At 39.7% G+C, this 21,420-nt stretch overlaps 1 protein-coding gene across 22 annotated transcripts in view; it reads right to left on the bottom strand.

The window, feature by feature from the left end:
• KALRN (kalirin RhoGEF kinase) overlaps positions 1 to 21,420 on the bottom strand; it is a 510,268-nt gene that overhangs the window by 18,914 nt on the left and 469,934 nt on the right. For 17 of the 22 annotated variants that reach the window (XR_014158556.1, XR_014158557.1, XM_081869918.1 and 14 more), the window contains 12 exons: positions 20,669 to 20,735; positions 20,275 to 20,378; positions 19,271 to 19,340; positions 18,008 to 18,094; positions 16,672 to 16,764; positions 15,998 to 16,048; positions 14,583 to 14,660; positions 13,474 to 13,659; positions 12,062 to 12,233; positions 10,739 to 10,980; positions 9,372 to 9,619; positions 5,182 to 5,305 (listed from right to left, as the gene is read on the bottom strand). Coding sequence is in view for 20 of the 22 variants with exons in the window: in XM_081869918.1 (XP_081726044.1) it covers positions 5,182 to 5,305; positions 9,372 to 9,619; positions 10,739 to 10,980; positions 12,062 to 12,233; positions 13,474 to 13,659; positions 14,583 to 14,660; positions 15,998 to 16,048; positions 16,672 to 16,764; positions 18,008 to 18,094; positions 19,271 to 19,340; positions 20,275 to 20,378; positions 20,669 to 20,735 (1,522 nt within the window). In the remaining 2 variants the exon portion in view is untranslated. Of the gene's footprint in view, positions 1 to 5,181; positions 5,306 to 5,559; positions 5,582 to 8,465; positions 9,620 to 10,738; positions 10,981 to 12,061; positions 12,234 to 13,473; positions 13,660 to 14,582; positions 14,661 to 15,997; positions 16,049 to 16,671; positions 16,765 to 18,007; positions 18,095 to 19,270; positions 19,341 to 20,274; positions 20,379 to 20,668; positions 20,736 to 21,420 lie in introns of those variants that run through there. The other 5 variants (XM_081869926.1, XM_081869928.1, XM_081869929.1 and 2 more) reach the window with 2 other exon arrangements.

Below are 21,420 nucleotides of genomic sequence, written 5' to 3'. Positions count from 1 at the left end.
GTGGGAGATCACCCTGCTGCCACAGCAAACTTTTCCATTCTTTTGTAGGATAATCCGCAAGCAGATAAAAGTGGATCACCCTGCCTGCCCTGTAGTGATTGTGGAAGGGAAGGATGCAACAATGCAATTCCTGATCAAAAGAGTAGTATCAAACCTTAGCTAGAACAAGGTGGTAGATGTGTTTAATTTTTAGCATGTCAAACAGGCACCAAGAGAAAAATATTACTTTTAAAAAAGAAAGAAAGAAAACTGACTGATCAGTAGAGCAGATCATGGGTAGTCAAGCAGATGGTACCCTCAGAATGTGGTTGAGTGCCATTAGCCCCAGCCAATGGTCAGGGAGCTGCAGTTCAGCAACATCAGAAGGACACTCCATTGGTTACCCCTGAGTTAAGGGCTTTTATATCAAACACAAATGAAAAAAGAAAATTGTCCTGGGAACTGCAAGAGTGTTTAAGGTGTATTTAGTTGTACATAATTATTGTGACTATTATTGTCCTGCATTCACACAAAAATAAGTGCTGCACTTAAACCAGACTTCTCTCCATTGTCATTTAAATTGCAAAGCAGTTTTTCTTTAATTGCAAAGCAGTTTTGATGGATCTTTCTCGTTCCTGCCCAAAGAGTTTTGGGTTGAGATCCACAAACCAGTTTTGCCACAATTTAGACAAATAATGATTCCATGAAAATCCCACAAACTGCTAAAGCTAAATATTAATATTTGTCATATAATATTTCTTTACTCAAAAGTATTACAAGTAATCTGAGATGTTAAAAAGCCATATATTGCTGTTTAATCACAAATATTATTTATAACACAGCTCAAAATCATATGTTATACAGTGGTACCTCAGGTTAAGTACTTAATTCGTTCCGGAGGTCCGTTCTTAACCTCAAACTGTTCTTAACCTGAAGCACCACTTTAGCTAATGGGGCCTCCTGCTGCCGCCGCACCGCCGGAGCACGATTTCTGTTCTCATCCTGAAGCAAAGTTCTTAACCTGAAGCACTATTTCTGGGTTAGCAGAGTCTGTAACCTGAAACGTATGTAACCTGAGGTACCACTGTATGTGTCAAAAAAAGACTAAACAAAGGAAATACTAAATGAAAACTTGAATCTCTGTGTTGGCTTCAATCTACACAACAGATAGTGTGCACCTATAGAACTATTAACTGTCCAGACAGGTTTGAGAAATATGCTACCACAAGAGCTTGTAGCTAGAGCTCTCTTTATACTACAGTGTTTTGATGTTAGTATGTTTTTAAGACAGACACAAGAGAATGCAAAGAAAAAAAGTGTTCTGCATAATATATATTTTGAGAAGTAACATTTTAAAGTTAGAATTTTAAAGAAATAGATCTACCACTAAGCACATAGGGTGGAAGTCAGTAGAATGCTAAATTATTGTTCCATCTGGCTGTTCTGGGAGTTTCAAGCCTCCTGAGCAGATTGGGAATGGTGGGCCATAGGGATAACTGTTTATGTAACTTTCAATTGTTTATGTCACTTGCAAAGATGTATTTTGAAATATTAAATTCTCTTTGAGTTTCTAAAATATTGTTCTAGATATTATATTAGAAATGTGACCCAATATTACAAATTATATGTAATACAGAATATCAGTGAAGAATTTTAAGAATGCATTCGTTTCCAATTAATAAGGGTTTCTCCACACCTGCACCCCTGTGGAATATTTTTAGAAATGTAGTTTCCTGGTAAAGACCAATATGTGATTGAAACATGCCGGACTGCAAGTAGAAACTATTCAAGGCATTTTAAATTGCAATATATGGCTCAACCCTCTTCTTCCTGTTATACTGCTCAGATTGCAAAGGAGAACCAGGCTCATATACCTTAAACAGTCTGGTCAAGATGATTCCTGCTTTGGAAACATCTTGCCTTGATTACTGACTTGCATTACATGTGCCCTTGAAGACAACTTGGAAGCTTCAATTGTTATAGATGCAGAATATAGCTGCCAGAGTTCTGGGTAGTATGGCCAGATGTCTATATTTGTGTGTGGCAATCTATTCACCACATTAAATATGCTGGTATTTACTTTTAAAGCCCTACACAGCTTAAGATCCCCAAACCTGAAGGAGACCAATTCTCACTACAACCTGTGTGTGATTAAAGACCTTTTTTGGTACTGGCATGCCCTCTATGGAGTACTCTTGTTATAGAGACTTAGCGTGGTGCCTACATTGATGGCACCAGGTTGAAATATTATTGTTCAGCCTGGCATTTAATCTTGTGCATGTTTTAAGAATGTAGCCTCTCTCTGCTCTGGTTTTATTGTTGCATTTTATGTCTATCTTGATGGTGCAATGCCCTGAAATTTTTATGAGTGAAGAATGGTATGAAAAGTTTTAAATAAATATAGCAGCTATACAGAAGAATTTTAGCAGGTGCAGCTGGTCATGGCAGAAGTGGGGAAAAGCTGCACCTGCTAGAACTGCAGCTCCTACGCATCTGCTAAAGTTATATGAGCCCTATCTTCCTTTACTTTAAACTAGGGTAAGCAGATGAAAGCATCAAGCAGGCTCACTGAAGTTAGCACTGCTGAATAGACACTGACAAACACAAGCATATTAACACAAAAATGCAAACGTTGTTAGAATGCATGCAGATTTTACATTGCCACCACCACAGTTAATTCAATTTAAACCCCAATTCAACAAAAACACTTCTGTACGGTCATTGGTATTCCAAAAACAGTATTAATTTGAATGGAAACCAAATTATTTGCCTGAAGATTTTCTATGGCATGAGTCACAGAATGTAGACTTGGTCCATTTGATAAAGTTCTAAAGGGAGCAAGAAGGACCTGGGGTGTATTAGGCACTCTTCCATATTATCCAAACACTGTATGTGACAAATCACACAACCAGAATGAAAACTAAGAAAAACCTTACAAATAAAAATGACAATGTATTAGTAGCCCCAACAAATGCTGGCTGAATGGCATCAGCAGGGATCTGGAACGGCATAAGAACATGAAAAAAGTGGCTGACTCCTCACCATATTTGGAAAAAACCCACAAACAACTTTCTGATTGCCTAAGCCCCACTGACTTCAGTAGTTCATTAGAGACCAAGTGCTTTGATGGACTGAGGCTTAAGAGCCTGATCAAAATAGTTGTTGGAAGTTAGTGATAGAAGAGCCCAGTAGACACCCACAATATTAGGAGGGTGATCCACAACAACTGATCACACCGCAGCTAGTGCCTAGGGGGCCATTGTTGGAAAAAGGTTGGGAGACACTGGTCTAGGGATCTGCAAAGGGTGAATTGACAATGCTCATTGTGCAACAACTCAGGCCATCACTAAGGCTAGCAGTGTGAGTAGTTATACCCTGTTTGTAATTCTGCTGGAAGTCGCAGATCAGACTGCGTTATCACAGATCAAGGTGGTTTGGGGTGGGCCTTTTTGTCACATGCTGTTATGCTCGTTAAGGCTTGCAAGCTTATCATAGTTGCCTTGAGCATTTCATCCCCAAGAGTTTCATGAACCTACATTGCAGATCTCACAATGAATTTGCTACACAAACATTTTGTAGCCTTTGTCCATGAGAAGGTTGCTTGGCATAAAGCTGTTATGTCAACCCCAGGAAACAATGGTGTAGTGGTGGGCGAGAAGGTAAAGCTGGCATTTCACAATTAATTCCATGCCCCACTTCTTCATGGAAATGTTCAAAAAAAATGTGTCACTGCAAGCAAAATGTACACACATCTCTGTTGGGCCACTTACAAAACTCCTGCTTCACTTCCACAAACATTCATGGCACTTTCATACTAAAAAATTGCACTGAGATTTCTTCAGATCATGTTTATGGAGGGCAGGAATTTTGTGCCAACTGCATGACTTGCGTGTCTTCCACTGTCTCCAGTAAGCCATGCCTATTAAGAGGAAAAGCATTGAAACTGGGTTTCAGGGAGTGGAATTCAATCCCATGGTGGACAAAAAATTCCTTGCCAAATCAGTCTGTCTCTTTTTCAGCTAGAAAATGACAACCAGTGATGTGATTCTCACAATGACTTTGAGGACTAGCGGGCATAAGTGGGATTTATGACTGTTATGTAAACTTCTTAGAACTTTTCTTTTTTTGCTTAAGCAGTTTAGAAATATTGTTAAATAAAACAAATAAAAAGAGACAATACTCAGAGTGGTGTCCCCCCACCCCCCTAGGCATCACAGTTCCCAACTAAATGACTCACTATTACAACTGGATTTTCCTAATTCCTTTTTTTGGGGGGGAAGGGTTAATGATTAGCCAGAAGAGCTAGAAGTTATTTGGGTTGTTCCTATATAGCAGGCACAATTCCAGGAGAAGATGTCAGAAGCTACATGAAAGAACCAGAGCAGTAAGTAAACATTGCCCTTACACAACTGGGTGTGGGGAAAGGTGAAGTTTTTCTTCCTCATCCCTAATTTCTAGGAATTTAATTTCTAGGAATTTGTTGAAAACATCATGGAAGTCTTCAATATGAACAGTCTTAGTCATAATACATCTATAACATACAAATCAATCTCTGTAGGATTGGAAATGCCGCAACAGCTAAACTAGTTTAAAAACAGCAGTGTTAGGCAGTGTTTAAGCAGCCCTAGAAGGATGAAATAGCCCGACGAAAACTTCTAGCAGGTCATTTTGACAGAGGTTGCCTGTTCTGCACTGTCATTGCTTACCAACCCCTGAAGGCATTTTGCTGCTCATGGATCATTTGTTGCAGATTGTTCCTCATCTATTAATACCCAAGTCTTGCCTTATTTGGGCTGGCATGATTTTTGGTCCCTCCAAGGGAAAATTTTGCTCGCCTCTGCTTGGTCTTTTTAACTGGACATCTTTAACTGCACGTACACTTTTGATGGTTGCATTAAACTTCTGAAGTTAAATACTACACACAAACACACACATACACACACACACACAGAAACTATTTACTTACATTTTGGATGCCAGTGGTGAGGAGGGAAAAAAGCTGTGTTGTATCTTGCATGCAAAATCCGGCCAAAATGTCTACTACTACCGAAAAGTAAAACAAATTAAAAATAAAAAGCAAAAAGGGAAAAACAAAACAAAGTAAAAAGCCAGATGTCACCCCCTGTCCATATAGAGGATGTTGCAGGGGGAGTGAGGATGAGAAGCAGGAGGCAGCGCACAGCTTCTGATGGCCTTACTCACTTTAACAGAGACTTTGTTGCCCAGAATATCCTTGGGTTTACGTAGGCCATTGGCTTCAGTTTTGCCACTGCTTTCCTTTTCTGCCCGCTTTCTCATGCGCAGGGTATGCCATGAACATGACTTCCTGTTGTACCAAAAAATGCACCAATCAAATGGCGTATCTTAGTAGGAAGAGGAAGGGATGTGGAAAAGCAATCAGCACACATGTTCTCGATACCTGCAGCCCCCCTTAAGAAGGGAGAAGCCACTTGCAATATGCCTAGTTGGGTGCATAACATTCAAGTCAGGATTTCAAACTAGTCTAGAACAAATGTTTTGTTTATTCTTGCTAATTGAAAGAAGATATTTTCTGTAAGTTGGCTGTAGGTCCGCAGATAACAGCATACTTCTTATTCATAACCTGCAAGGGTTGGCAAAGTAAATTCTTCCAGTAAAGTGAAAATATTGCAAAATTAGAGAGAAATTAAGTCTTTGTGCATATCTTACAGAGCAACGCAAAGCATTTGTGTATTCCATAGTTGGGTGCCAGCTCCCAAACATCAGAAGTTAGATGATAACCACTTTATTAGATAGAGGAGATAAACATCATAGTACAGCTGAGTTGATAAAACATAGGCATGTTGAAAGAACAGGAACTTCTTTGCTTAAGTGTAGCAATGCTTGTCTTTCTGCTCTAAGGAACAGAAAATGAAGTTTCTATATTCCCATTTTGTGTCCCAATACACATCCTACCTTTGCCACAAAATGTTTTCTTTAGGATGGGGAAGCAGAAATAGGAAAGTGTATGTATCAAAGCAAATAAGAATACTGACAACTATTTAGTCATTAACTGGATCGCCACTGCATGTCACTTTATAACAGAGAATCCCCCCTCCGTGGATTTGTAATACATTTTCATGTATACAGCTGAGTGAGAACTCACTTTTCAAAATCAGAAGCAAAACAGCTAGAACCATGGCTCAGTTGTCTGCTGTATTTGTCTTGGGTTTGTTTGTTTGTATGTATGTATGTATGCTGCAAGTCTAGACTCTGATCCCAGCTATGAAGACATAACAACATACAGTACCTTACAAGAAAGGGCAGGTCTGCACTTCATAACTGCCACAGGAAAACACTGCTGTAACACCAGTGTTTCCTGCAGAAAATATGTGAAGGGGGGGCATCCACACATACATCTTTTAAACATTCATGTACATATATCTGGGATTCCCGATTGAGCAAGAGGTTCTGGATGTGTGTACACACGTATGACATTCGCTTTTTTTTTTTTTTTACTGTGGTGAAAAATGGCATGTAGAGCTACTCAAAAAGTTGCATGCAAACTGGGAGATGATTGAACATTTTATGAATTATCTCACAAAACAACACTTTGTTCCAATACTGAAATGCTTTTGTGCTTATATAGTATTGTTCACCAGATTATTTGGCTACAGTGTAATATTAAAAAGCAAAAAAAAACCAAGGCTTGGAGCAAATAAGCCACACCATCACAAGACTAAACTGATTTATATCAAATTGTGGTCAACCGTAGTTTATGAACTGTGTATATGCTAGTGTTACAAGAGAAGTCTGATAGGCAACATTGTTTGGGAGCATGCAATGGATATCAATATCATCAAACCATGTGATATTGCGCTGTACCAGTCCTGTTCACAACCTCCACATGCATGCTCACTGAACAAGTGGGGGAAATATAGCTTCATATTCAAGTATATTTAGAAGAAGGTGTGAAAGGGGCTCCTAATGACCTGTGGTTTCACTCCTTCACCCAAACATTCAGTGAATGTGTGTACTGCAGGCATGAACAGGGCTTTGGTTTGCAGAGCTCAGGGGGCAGATTTCTCTAAGATAATACTTGAGCATAATATCCATAGAAGCATGAGAAGTAAATGGGAAAGAATGGGAACATTATTAAGGAACATAAAACTAGTGAAGTAAGATTGATATAGATTTGCTTTTTTCTGAATAAAAGGCCAAACTTTTAATTTTGGAGAGGAGGGGAAGAAGAAGTCCCATTTCCCCCTACACATTCAAGTTAGCTTGAAGTAATTTTGAGAACATAAAAGGCTTTGAAACAAAGTGTACAGAATTCTCAGCATTTGCAGGGATATTCTATAGTAGCGTGAAACCCATGAGAGAGATACATGGGCCTTCTCTCTCTCTACTGTTATGTATTTATGCATATATTGTTCATGTTTTTCCCACCCAGCAAGTCATTGTGCTTTATTTCCATTGGTGCAGTGTTTGCTTCATCATTGGTCTTCCTGTAGCATAGCAGTTTTGTGCAAGAAAAGTTATGGTCAAAAACCTAAGTCCCAATCCACATGACAATTCCCCTTGCCATGAAAATAACTGCTCCCACATCTCACTGAATTTTGTGAATATGCCCCTGGGCTGTTCCTAATATGGGAGGTACCCTGAGCAAGGCCAATCACACAAACGCCTGGCAAAACCAGCATGTGAGTTCCATTAACAAACTTCTTTTACTCCCCATTTCCTCAGGCCTTGACATCACCTTGCGATCTTCACTGGATGAATGATGGTCAGGACATAGCTGAGTGGATAGAGCACGACACCCTTAATCTCAGGGTTGTGGGTTCAATCCCCACATTGGGCAAAAGATTCCTGCTCTGCAGGGGATTGGACTAGATGACCCTCCTAGTCCCTTCCAGCTCTACAATTCTATGATAACTTTGTAAAGACTATAAATTATTAGGCCCAGTGCAGACCTAACCATATTAAGCATTGACAAGAAAGCAGGAGGTATGCTGTGAGCTCACATTCTTTCCCCCCCTCTTTGGTGCAAATTCACCTCTTCTCTTGTTGATTTTTGCCATAGTTGAGCACTACACCCAGGACGCACCAATGCTAACCATGGTTAATGTGAAGCAGCTTAGCAAATATTTGCAGTCTTGCTTCAAATCCTGGTTAGGAATCAGACTCATAGCTAAACATGGTTAGCATCTATGCAGATGCAACAATTAATCATGGCTAAGGCTAATAAGAAAAAAATATTTGTGTGGAAATCTTCATGTAGCCAATTCCCTCTCTCTTAAGATATAAAGACTGGCAGCATTGTGCCTGCACTGAGCCTTATTCATTTGCTGCAGCATACGTTAAATCTAATGAGTCAACACACCTAATCTTCAGTACTTAAAAGTCCATTGAAGAGCTCCCTTCAACAACTGTACTCCAAGGAATCTGTGCAAGATAACCAATGCTGAATCGATTTTTGACAACTGAAGATTAAAAAAAATAAAAATCAACTGGTTTTACAAAAAGGATTGTACCTTCAGTATTTAATATCAAAAACATTTTCTTGCATTATTTAATCATTTCAAACTGACAAATTTCAAAAAAAGGTGAAATAGTATTCACACATTTGTTAAATAAGCAACAAAACATTGTAAGAAAAATAAGAACTTAAAGAGGGTCAAAAACTGGTCCTTTTTAACCTCATCAAAACATGCTCATGGTGAAAATTTATTTTACATATTTAAAATAGTACATTTAAAATTATTAGTTACATTACAGGTACAATGATGAACATTGCGACTATCCATAATATTGCACAACCTGACTTCAAATATGGGTTTCTTTAAATAGTGCAAAATACTTTTTACAGGAATGTACTCCAAAGGGGATTTCTCAAACCAAATTATTATTACAAAATATTATGTGAACAGAAAAAAGAAACTTTCAAAATAAAAAAGTTACAATCTGTACAAGAAATAGCCATTGACAACATCGAATCTCTAGTCCTTGAGAAGTGGGTCTCAATCCAATACAAGGCCTGATGTATGTGGGTGGTGTTTTTCTTTGCTCTATATCATTATAACCTATATATATATATTTATATTTATATATATTATAAGCAATTTAAAACACAAGATAAATACAAGTCCAGTCAAATCAGGTCCATATTTAGGGAAGGATGGGGGGAAACTATGCCCTTTAAACTGTCTATGGATTTCAATTCTTTACAAACTATGGGGGCAGAGCGGGGAGAGAACAAAATTCCAACAAAAGCCCAACTATGCCAACATGGATACCCCATGTTGTGTTACCAAGCAAAGTTTGTTCCAATGGCACTGTAGATTTTAAAAAAGGCAGGAAAATCCTAAGATTTGGGTTTTATTTTTCCTCAAAAATCCACATACTGCTCCCAGGGAATCCAACACAGCACTTACTTTATGCCTCCATCGCTATTATCTGTAGTTGATTTAGTGAGGGGAGCCAATATATTCCCTGGGATCCATCCTTCTGCTGCTGGTGAATGGTCATTGGCAGGCTGGTACACAAGGAACATGTTCTGCTGGTTAATGGCAAGTACTTGGACCACCTCACCCTGGTTGACACAGATTTCATTCTCCTTCAGTGCATAGTAATCTTTGATGACCACCATAGAAGAGGTCCCATTGCACCCACCCAAGTCATTCTGAAGAAGAGACACAGAAAGCAACAGTGACAAGATAGCTCGGGTGCAATGCTAAGTTTTTTAATCAGCATCTCCTGGGCAACACATTTAAGTGTACTAAGAGTTTACAAGACATCTCAGTGTGCACAGCAGAATGTTGCCTAGGCAACTGCACTGTGTTTCCTTCCATGTGATGCTGTGCGATTGACAGACTACAGATCAGTTGGCGTAAATTCACAAATGCATACTCATGGTCACTATAAGCAGTAGCTCTTTTTAATAGCCTGCTTGTGAACAAAACCTACACATAAGCTTGGGACACAACAGTTGTCAACTAATTTCATAGGACATTTTTTGAAAATCAATTATTTTCCTAATTTGGGAGATGGGAGGGCAACGAAAGAAGATCAGTTAAATAAATGCATCAGGTTACATCGGTTTTGGAAGGCAAAGTGAAACCCTGGTCACATAATGGAAGTACTGCAGCTGATATAATTAAGGTAAAGAAAAATAAGAAGCAAGAAGAACTTTGTGTGCAAAAGCTTCCTGGTTCAACTCATCTCCAGGTAGGGCTGGGAGAGAGTTAGGACTGAAACCCTGCTAGTCAGTGTAGACAATACTGAGCTAGGCAGACTAACAGTCTGACTTGGTATACCACAGATTCCTGTTTCACTTACGCCAGTTGTTGCTGAGAAGTCTGCAAGAAGGAATGAAGGCAATTGCACTTGCTGTTATCTACTCCCTCTGAACACGGACTTCCCATCCAGCCATCAGTGGGGACCACTCCCCATGAATTTGTCTTAAGATTGTTGTTGTTCTTTAAAGCAACTACAACTAATAGCCACCAGCACATGAGGCAGTAATTTCAAGGCTAGAGATGAACTTGTGTTTCCCTCTGTCGAATTTGTTTACAGCTTTTTAAAAAAATCGCACCATGCAGATTTCTTGAGCCCTTTCCTAACACCCAGAACAGGCTTAAGACTGGATTTTGCTTTCCTTCTTGGATCAGCAGTTACCATCTATATATTGACTCACGGGTTCAAGTACTCACATCCACTAACCAGGATGAGTAACAGGCCAAATTTGAAATGATGGCATTGCAGTAAAAAAAAACAACACAAAGTAAAAATACATACATACCTTGATTAGTTCATATTTGTCCCCAGGCTGGTGCTGCTCATGCCCTGTGCTGCCATTGGAGGTAGATATTTTCAGAGGTGGAAGAGATGGGTTACGCATTGTAGCCTTCAAAGGTTTATCCGACCCTACTGGACCTGAGGAATAGGGTCTGGTGATGGGCTGAGGTACCCTGCTGGTCTGGGGTCTCATTACAGCAGAACTGCTGTTTTCTTTGCGCTGGTACTCTATAGGAGACTGTAGTGCTGGAGTAGAACACTAGGAGTTAGTACAGACCTGCCCATTTGCGACACCATGTTTGCCTAATGCAAGGGATGCCATGTTTAGCTTGTTTCAAACAAGTAGCCTGGGAAAATTCAAACCATTCACCTACATAGCTTGGAAGCACTGAAAGTTTCTCTTCAGGAAGAGTGAAGGAAGCACTTTCACAAGTGCTGACTTAACAAGACTGTAAAAACCCAACAGTGCAGATCAGGCTCGCTTGGAGCTCATAGTAATACTCCCTACTTCTAGCCTCTTGATAACAGCAACAGTGAGCAGTGTCTGCTCAGTGATGCCCCTCCTGCTTCTATAATTTGTTGCTCAGAACAAACAGAACAAACCTAGTTTCAAAGTCAGGAGCTCTGCATGCCCATCCCTTACTATATGCAAATATAACATGGATGGGGAACCTGTGGGCTGCTATATCCTCTCTAAGTAGAAGAGGAGTCCATAGCTGAAACTATATACTGTTTGGAGTAGGACTTCCTCTAATATGTCCTGAATCTCACATGATTTAGCTTCATTGGGGGAAAAATGTAGCTTGTACCCAAGACTGGCTTGCATACCTAAGGACTGTGAACTGGCCAATTTTTAAAGAGGGATACAGGAAATGACAAGCCAATTAGCATAACATCTGTTCCAGGTAAACTGGTGGACACCGTTGTGAAAGATGATAGCGTATACAAAAAGCAGTGCCGCTGAAGAAGAATTAACATGGCTTCTGAGAAAGTAGGACTTGTCTTGCTAACCATTTATAGAGTTCTTCGAGAGTGGCAGTAAGTATCTGGATGGGGTGATCTGGGGGACAATGGTACACTCCAACACACCCCATCCTGAAATCCACTGCTAGACTTCCTAAAAGAAAAAGATTTTCACCCTAGATTTTAATCCTTAGCACAAAATTTATCTGCCTCCAGTCATGCTCCATTTAAAAGGAAGGTCAGCGTGCATGACAGTTATGGAGGTGGCCGGCAACAGCAATCTAGGTAGGAATAAGGTTCTGCCCAGAACAGTCAGAAAGCACTTGGGATTTCTATAATCAAGGACAGAGATAAAAATGCTTACCATTTAAGAAGTCCCTCTGTGTGTCCAGCACTTGATTGATATCCTCCACCCAAGCTTGCTGGATTTCAGGATTGGCTGCCTGCAAAATGAGCCTTTCTGACGTTTCCCGACTCATGAGTGCGAATTTGCAGGGATCATTGTCCACATTATCCTCAATGATTAGGTATGTCATCTGCAAGCAACCAGAGAAAGCTCAATGCTCATTCAAGGGGGAGCAAGCAAATTCAGGTAAACTATATAGCAGCTAAACTGAAAGATGGCCCTGCCACCACTGTCCAAATGAAGAGCAGCAACCATAGAAGGTTCACTTCTCCAGAGGAGGAACTCTCTGGAAGTAACGTCCCATAGAGAATACTTGGCTTTCAGCTTTGTCCTTCAGCTTCTGTGCTAAGCATCTTCAAGAACAGTTCAATTATCTCTGAGTTACTGGCTTTCTTCAATGGTTAGCAATGCTAATAATTATGGGTGGGAGGAAGAAAATTGCTCTACATGAGATGCCCTCCAAAACAGATAAAGGTTTCTGTCGTATTGCCAAATAAACATAAGCATCAACAGAACAGCCTCTAAGAGGAAAAATATAATGCTATTTGCCCAGGTATATAATTCAAGTGTACGAAGGTTTATCATTTGATGACTGAAGTTTTTGGCTGAACATTTAGAGCAGGGGTTGGGAATCTTTTTCAGTCCTGAAGGTCACTTTCCTTCATGGGCAACCTTCTATGGGTCGGATGCCAGTAGGGTACAGATGAAAGTGGGTGGGGCAACGGATGCAACTTCTACCTTTGTACAGTAGGCCCTGTAGAATTCAGAAGCACACACACACACACACACACACACACACACACACACACCACCCACCCATCCATCAAGGCAAGCAAGAGGTGTTTTTGTAGGTCAACAACACATTTCATCCAGGCAAAAGCAGTGAAGGAGACTGCTGAGGCTGTCTGTGAGAGGGTGTAGCTCAGGGATGGGGTATGGCCAAGTGAGAGTACTGAGGGTCCAAGGGGCATTTGGCCCCTAGGCCTAAGGTTCTCCAATTCTGGTTTAGATAGTTCAGCTCTAATTAGATGTGACGTTATTTTGACGCTCATTATCCTAACCCTATGCTATTCTAGCAGTTTTATTTAATCACTCACTCAGTCTGCACACACACGTCACAGAATAATAGAATAGAATATTAAAATAGATTATATATCTATCGTACACCATGGCTGCAAGTCAGAGAATGACATGAACTGTAGGACTGGAAAAGGGCCTAATGACCATCTTCTTTAAACCTCCTGCACTGAAGCAGAAGGACCTTTTCACACCACCAACTTTGCTTATCTAGTGTGCAGCAAACCAAGAAAAGGAAAAATGCACTGCAGTGAAGTTTCCAAATGACTCAAGGAAGCACAACCACAACTTACCTTTATGCTTCGCTTAAAAAGGTACCCAGGTGTTAGAGAGCCTTTCCTCAGAAGTTCACTAAAGATGACAATTTGCTCAAAGAGGAAAACTCTGCGTTCTTTTGGCCGAGAGAGACCTCCAGAATCCTGCTCCGTTACATAGAACGTATCCTGCTGTAGCAACTTCCCTTGGGCTGCCAGCTTGCCCTAAGTTAAATAATTGTTAAGTTAAACACAGATGGCATAGAAAGATGAAAGGCACTCATTCATGGCCATCATGTTATCACATGGTCTGGGGTAGACCTTAGGATTTGCTCACGTGTGTGAAATGATTCATTATCACATGATGTTTAGCCATCTATGCTCAAAACTCGCTACCAAGTTCATGTACACCAATACCCTAACATGAATATGGAATTATGTACAATATATGCATGCCCACCCATATATGTGACAATTGCAAACCTCCTGCATCAAAAAAACCCTGAAGGAACAAAGGAATTTGGCATGCACACACACATACAGGTGTATGTGCATATCTCCCACACCATACTATATTGTACATGTGATAAGGGATTCAGTCCAATGCCCTGCCATATGTAAGATTTCCACATTGGTGACTCTGAAGCAGATGCCTAAAGTTTTACTCAAAATGACTTATAAATTAAGCAATCCCACAGTGGAGAATCAGGAGTAACAGGGAAATTATCCATAAGCTACAACAACTTCAACACAATACTACATAGAAGCTTCAAGGTTTCACTGGACTGAGAGTCACAGTGATGCCTTCAACAACAACAGCAAAGGTAAAAGGCACCAGGCATAAGAAACTGCTTGCTATGTGATTACAGGTGCCAAAGGAAATGATTAAACAGTCTCTGTTCAGCTATGTGTGTGTATGCACATGTGTAAGAGCACACTCATGCCCACAAGTGTACAAACGAAACTTCCTTCCTGGGTAAGACTCAAAGCAGAAAGTTTAAGCATATCATACGCACCATTTTATGGAAGAAAGTTCACACAACTCCCCCCCCCCTTTCTAAAATGCAGTTGGGCTATTCCAATGAGACACAGCTATTAGTGTCAACAATTGTACTATTACATCCACATTTAAAAATATTGACTTCTACCTCAAAGCCCTGAAGACGACCCAGGTTCATCATGTCATTGCAGCGTTTAGGAACAAGGCACATCAGCTCCACAGCTTTCTATTGGAGAGAGGCAATACATAATCAGAACTGGAAGGAATGAAAGGGCATCTAGTGTGCTACTCTACTCAAGGTAGGGCAAACCACGTATTGACCCTTCCATCCATGGTACACAGGCCAGAGTCTGAAAGTGGGCATCTTGTAGAAAGATGTCAGAGGAGCAAATAGCTCAAGAACGCTCAAGCAAGAGGGTCAATGCTTATTTTGCCTGGTGTACTCTGGTCCATGGGGTCATGAAGAGTCGGACATGACTAAATGACTAAAGGACTTAACAACAAAATAACAAATTACTAAAGCAGCTAGACAGTGGAACTTCAAATATGGCTTCCCATCACACCTACAGTGTGACCCAAAAATCCACCTACAAAATAATTCTAGCAGGCACAATTATTGCCACCAAGGACTGACCACAATCTCCACCCATGTAGATGCCTGCTGTACACAGGAAATGCCCAAAGTGACCAGAGCAAGAAGAGCCTTCCTTGTTTTGGCTGTGGGGTGAAAGTGGTTCAGTGAAGCCAAGCACAGGCTGATGGCAGGAAGGGGCAGTAAAGCTCCATTCAACACAAAGGTGAGCATGTGGAGAATGCTTGAAAGGGACTTCAATAAAATTATCTGAACAAATACTGTTTGGTAGCCAACACGGTCCCCTCCAGCTGTTGGATCACAACTCCTGGAGGGGGCGATGCTGCCTGGGACCGATAGAAGTGACATCAAGCAACATCTTGGTCTACTGAAAGACCCTTTGCAAGTTCTAGGCTGGTATCTGAACTTGTGTCTTCCAAATTTGTAACTGTGTTTTTAATTAATGCATCATATCAAATGTTACCTTGTGTCAATTGCAACTATCCTTGATGATCAAAGGAAGAGGGCAAGGAAAGTCTAAAGTAAGGATATTCAATTTGCTGCTCATAAGGCTAGATTTTCATTCACTAATTTTAGCCCGAGTTGACATTTTACATTAAACATTACTGAAAATGAATACAGCATAAAAGCAAGTATTTAAAGGCAGTGGAGGTGGGGTGGGGAGGGAAGTAAACAATAAAAAAATCATTTTTCTTCCTCTTACTGGTTTCTTTCTTCTTTTTTTTTATAAAATATTTATTAGGGTTTTTTATAAAAGAAATACAAAGATAATAAACAGCATTGCTTTGTTATAACAAAATTTCATAACTTCTTACTGGTTTCACCATATGAAAATCACTCTTACATACTTTTTTGGTATCTTGACTTTCTGTTAATATACAAACACCCAAGCCAGCTTGCAACATGAACACATTATAATCATTCAGTAAAAACAATACAAAAGAGAAAAGACAGTAGATAAAAGTCCATACCTCTGTCTCTGAACATTCCAGCCCAGCTTTTTCACTGTATTTTAGAAAATCCTACAGGAATGAAAAACATCCTCTTAAAAATAATTAACAAGAATACATATTGATATTTTCCCCTTTGAAAGCATACTTGCTTACTTGTGGAAATGATTTTGCGTGGCAAGGTTCCAAACCCTCCCGAGATGTTAAGGAATAAAGACACATGAGACCACTAACTTTAGGTGAGTCTATGCTGCGGTTTAAAAGTGCCACCCATTTATAGACATAAAGGTCCTAACTGATGAGCAAATAGAACACAAGACTGAAACAAAATGTGTGCATTTACAAATTTTATTGTGATCTACAGTAATTTTGTTATGCATGATTGAATCTGAAGGCTTTTTGAATGCTGAACATGTAAACCGTACATTTCAAATTTAAATGGTCTCTATAGGGCACCTGGAAAACACCCCATCCACTCAACCCTTCACAGTGCATGCTCCCTGTACTGCAATAGCTTTGATGCAGTATGGGGGGAAACAAACAAGTAAAGCTCCAGTATACATACAATGCTCCAGGGAGCATTGTGGTTTAGCCTGCTACAGCAACTGGGTTGGGGTTTTTTTTTTGCCATTATCAGTATACAGGTATTTGGATAACCTTTTTCCTAGACACAACACTTCACTGGTATATTTCACCTTGAGTAGCAGCTGGTACTTGGTTATTCTTTGAATGGGCTTTATTAAGTAGTCACTGAGAGTTAGCCGCTGGTTTATTTCTTGTTGCACCTCCTAGAAAACAAAAAGTAGGCAATATCAACAACAAAAATACTTATTTATATCTTGTCTTTCTTCCAAGGAAACTCAAGGGGTCCCCATTCAAGCACTGACCAGACTATGCGTTACTTAGTTTTAGCAAAATTTTGTAACATGTGCCTTCTGTCAATTCCCTGAGATTATAGTCATCTATGACATGTTGACTAGCCCATCTTTCCAAACCGCACAGTTAGACTAGTCCAAATGTTACTACAATAGGCCCGTAACAATTAAGATTAGTATTGTACAGATGAATATAATTTTCCTTTACTCTTCTTGTTGAGTGTGTGGGTGGGTAGAAAAGGAGGTTAAAGTGAATGTATCAAGCATGAAACGTCTTCAGAAACGGGTACAAAAAATTTCTGGAAAGAATACTGGCACTATCTGTCAATTAAATGGAATGAAACAACCCCCAAACCAAGGGGAATGAAACTTGAATAGTTGTTAAGAGCTTACATGGCAGAAATGTTGCTTAAAAAAAAAAAAGGATTTTAAGCAGAAATGTTAGAATTTTTAAATTTAATATTTGAGGCAGTTTCTAGACCTTGAGACAGACATAAATGGAATCCTTTCATAAAAAGGTTTAGGAACCATAAAGTATGGAGGGATTGCTCTCTTCCTTTAACTTCTGGTATCATTCTCCATATTTGTGTGTGCGTGTGCAAGCACACCCACCCACCCTCAGTTCCTCACACCTGCTACAATATGTGCCAATCGTCCATGCAACTGTCAAAACAATGAGGTAAATGACAAAACTTTCTAATAAAGAGTATTTTTGCACTTTAAGGATGAACTAATTTAATTATGGCGTAACTTTTCATCTGTATCTATTCCACCTGTTTTCTTTCAGAGCTAAATTTGACTCTAAGTGGCAGGTGAAGAGCTTGCTGTACCCCTTACTATTTGCATAAATATGCTTTACCAAACAAAAAATTTGATACCACAGGTAAGTAAGACAGCCCCCCACAAACTGCTTGGTCCTACCAGCAACAAATGTACAGGGAATCAGGTGGGGCACACGAGAAAGAACACACTGCTAAATATAAGACAGAATTTACTTGGAAAGCAAAGATAGAAAGGGGGAAAGCCATTAATCCAAATGGGATAAGCTTGCTGACACAGCTGTTGGAATGTGTGTGCAAATATGAGAGGGGAAAAGAGATCCTGTCAGGTGTATTTTAAGCTGCAACATGAATAAGGAATGAAGGCCAAACCTTACCTCAAAATATGCACCACATTCCGCTACTATATATTCAGATTTTGGTTTGTTTTGACAGTACACCACATACATGTGTAATCGCCTCTCCTGTAAAAGCAAAATATGCATAGCTTTCTTAGTCTAAGTCCAGACTAAAGCTTTTACCACTGCATGGACAGTGACAGAAAGCAAATTTAATTATTCTTGTCAGCCACAGCCCAGACGGTCTTAGGGAGTATTTATTTTCCTTCTTATAATTTTACTGTCTACTATCACCTGATCAAAGGACTGTGTACAGACACCAACTTTTGGAAAAAGAATGAGGAAAGCAAGATAAAACTAAAGTCCAGTTCCTAAACCCGAAGCACAAGCACCCTCCTTCCTCCCAAAGATAATGTGTGAGTGGGTCGCCCCATGTGGACATCAGATTCAGGCAATTCATCTTGTTCAAGAAGGGTAAGACTGCATGATTGCTTGTCAGGAGACATGCCACACATGCCACTGCTGCTTTCATTTTGCTGCAACCTCCATATCTCTCCGGTTAGCTTTCTGAAGCAGCTAGGTACTGCCATAGTGCTGCTGCTGAGAGGACAGGAACAGAGCTCCTTGGCTCACTGGCTGTACAAAAGCAAATAGGTGGTACAGTCAACTAGAATCTTCAATATACAAAGAGATAGTTCATGGGCTCCTGCGTCAAATGGCCTTACACTATTATTACTTCCTTAAGCCAAAAGATGAGGACATGCTCAAAGCCAGCCAGCAAGTATGTGACTGATATAGGATATTAATCCAGGTCCAAACTCATCAAGCCATTACTAAGGAGGCACTTGTTCTATAATCCTAGTTGAAGTGTAAAAAACGTAGACTGTTGAATAACGTAGACTGTTGTACATCCTGTACAAATATACAAAGGTTGTAGCCAGGAAGTAAGCAGCTAAACAGTATTTGAAGCAGCATTTGGGGTGGTGGGTACATTTCCAGCCAAGTTTTAACAGAAGCAATTAAGTAAAACACAATATTATTACAATTATGGCTTTAGTTAAGACAATTTTGTGGATATTGAAGGAAAATTACTTTCATTCTGGAAAAGTAAAATAAATACTCTACTCAAACATCCCATTTTATGGCTTGAGGGAAATCCAGGTATTATTCCTATCCTCATTTGGGGTGTGTGGGGTGTGTGTGTGTGTGTGTGTGTGTGTGTAATTAAAATATCCAATCAGTACAACAGGGACACATTTAGGAGCTATTTCCGTTTTTTAAAAGGACTAGCATGTAACTCACATGTTTGATGAAGAGCTGTGCTAAACGGTCATGCTCTTGAAGGCACTTTTCCAGTTCAGCGAGAAAAAAACTGCAATAAAAAAATACACAGCTATTCACAAAGTCTCTCTCAGTACTTTTCATTACCATACTATATAGTTTTATCTGATTTTGTCTTGCATCACAGATAAAACTACCCTCATATAAGATCGGTTACTTCTGAATAGCTTAGCCTGCATCATCCTGCTAATGGTTAAGAGAATTTAATTGCACATGAGGAACTAGTGAATATAAAAAGCCCATCCGTTGGCATGCAATATCCTCCTCCGAATACTGAGAACCTTGCTGTTCATCTGTTAATGAAGATAGCCCCAGTCCAGTCTTCCTGTTGCAAAGAAATAGGGATAATTGCCCATAATTCTTAGGAAAAGGTTGTGAAAACAGGAGTCAATTATCAGACATCTCTGTTCCATGGAATTTATCCCTGCCACCACCTGCATTTTTTAACTATTTCCTTTCTGCACATATAATAAATCAAAAGTTCATCTTTGCAACCAATTTGCAACCCTGAGATTCTCCAATAACATATGTTCATTTGATTTTAAATGAAGGATTTTACATAGCCTCATCATGGGTGCAACTAACAAATAATGGGAGGCATAGAAAAATAATTTCAGCAATTACTGAGTAAAAGAGGCAATACTAGAGTAAGAGGCCAGAACAGTGCTGTGTCCTGTAAGTCATAATATTCAGTCAACTAACATCTATGGCACTAGACACTAGAGTTTTTGCTTGAAGCTTGCAAGAGACCTCTTGGGGTATAACAAATGCTCAGAATCACATACCTTGTGACACTGAATGAAATGTTAATTGCTGCTACTAGCTATAGAACATTAACTCACAATGATCTTCTCCCAGAGGGTGAGGGGATGTAGTATAGTAGTTCAGGCCAAGTAAAATGTCTATGTATATGAGAAGTCTATGCATTTTAACAATAGTCAGTTAAAAGCTGACTGCAGACTTACTCTTTGTGCCAGTCATAGATCTGGTGAATGTTACCGAACACTATCTTGTCTTTCCCTTTCATGTCTTCAGGAACACCTTTTTCTTCTATCCTTTTCATGAATCCCTTTAAGGAAATTTTAAAAATAAATTTAAAAAAGCAAATTTCAAATTCCAGATCTTGTTATATTTTAGAAATACACATCATAGTCAAATGAGACTTATTCTATATCCATGGAAGGGAGCAATTAAACCTTAAAGAAGTGCAAAAAGACAGCATTAAAACATTTCTTCCATGCCCTTAGATGACAGATAAAATTATCTGGTTTTGTTTCATGAAGATTATAGTGTTAGAATATTACTCAATTTGAGAAGCCACAGTAAGAATATATGCCCAATTTAGATTATTTTACTCACCTCCACCACAATTCCTAAGTCTTTGACATAGTCTTTCTCTGTCTGTACAAGTTCATTTAAAACAAACCTAAAATTCAAAAGAGGAGCATATTGTAGCAGCCAGGTTAAATATATGTCAGGTATACATGGTCAGTAACTATTTTCACTAGTAGACTAAGTAGTAGTAGTAGACTTTTCACTACGTAGACTCTCATCTGAGTCGGGCAATATCAGGGCAGCTCAGGTCAATTATAAACAGGCAATTCCCACACCAAAGGCATGCATTATAAAAAAAATAAAATTATATGGTGGTACAAGAGGATTCAAAGCCACCAAAGCATCCAACTTCTTTCAACTCTCATTACATACATTAATGTCACTGGTTGCTCAATTGGAAACAGTGGGTGAAGACATATACAGTTAACTCGCATCTTACGAGAGGGCTTGGTTCTAGAGCAGGCTTCCTCAAACTCTGCCCTCCAGATGTTTTGAGACTACAATTCCCATCATCCCTGACCACTGGTCCTGCTAGCTAGGGATTATGAGAGTTGTAGGCCAAAAACATCTGGAGGGCAAAGTTTGAGGAAGCCTGTTCTAGAGGTTCAAGCATAAACGCAAAATGCATAAAGCCAGGAGACTCTTCAAAGTGGAGGGCTGCTTACTGGATTCAAGGAAGGTCACACAAGGGCTCTAGAACACTGCCAGAACCCTTGAGCCTTCTTCCCAAAGCCTGGCAAGCCTGCAATCGCAGTTGTGTGCAGTGGTGGCAGCGG

This window comes from Podarcis erhardii (genome assembly GCF_964252035.2).
Source record: "Podarcis erhardii genome assembly, chromosome: 1".
Lineage (NCBI taxonomy): Eukaryota > Metazoa > Chordata > Lepidosauria > Squamata > Lacertidae > Podarcis > Podarcis erhardii.
The sequence above is the reverse complement of the archived record's forward strand: the minus strand, read 5'-3'. Positions and strand labels throughout refer to the sequence as shown.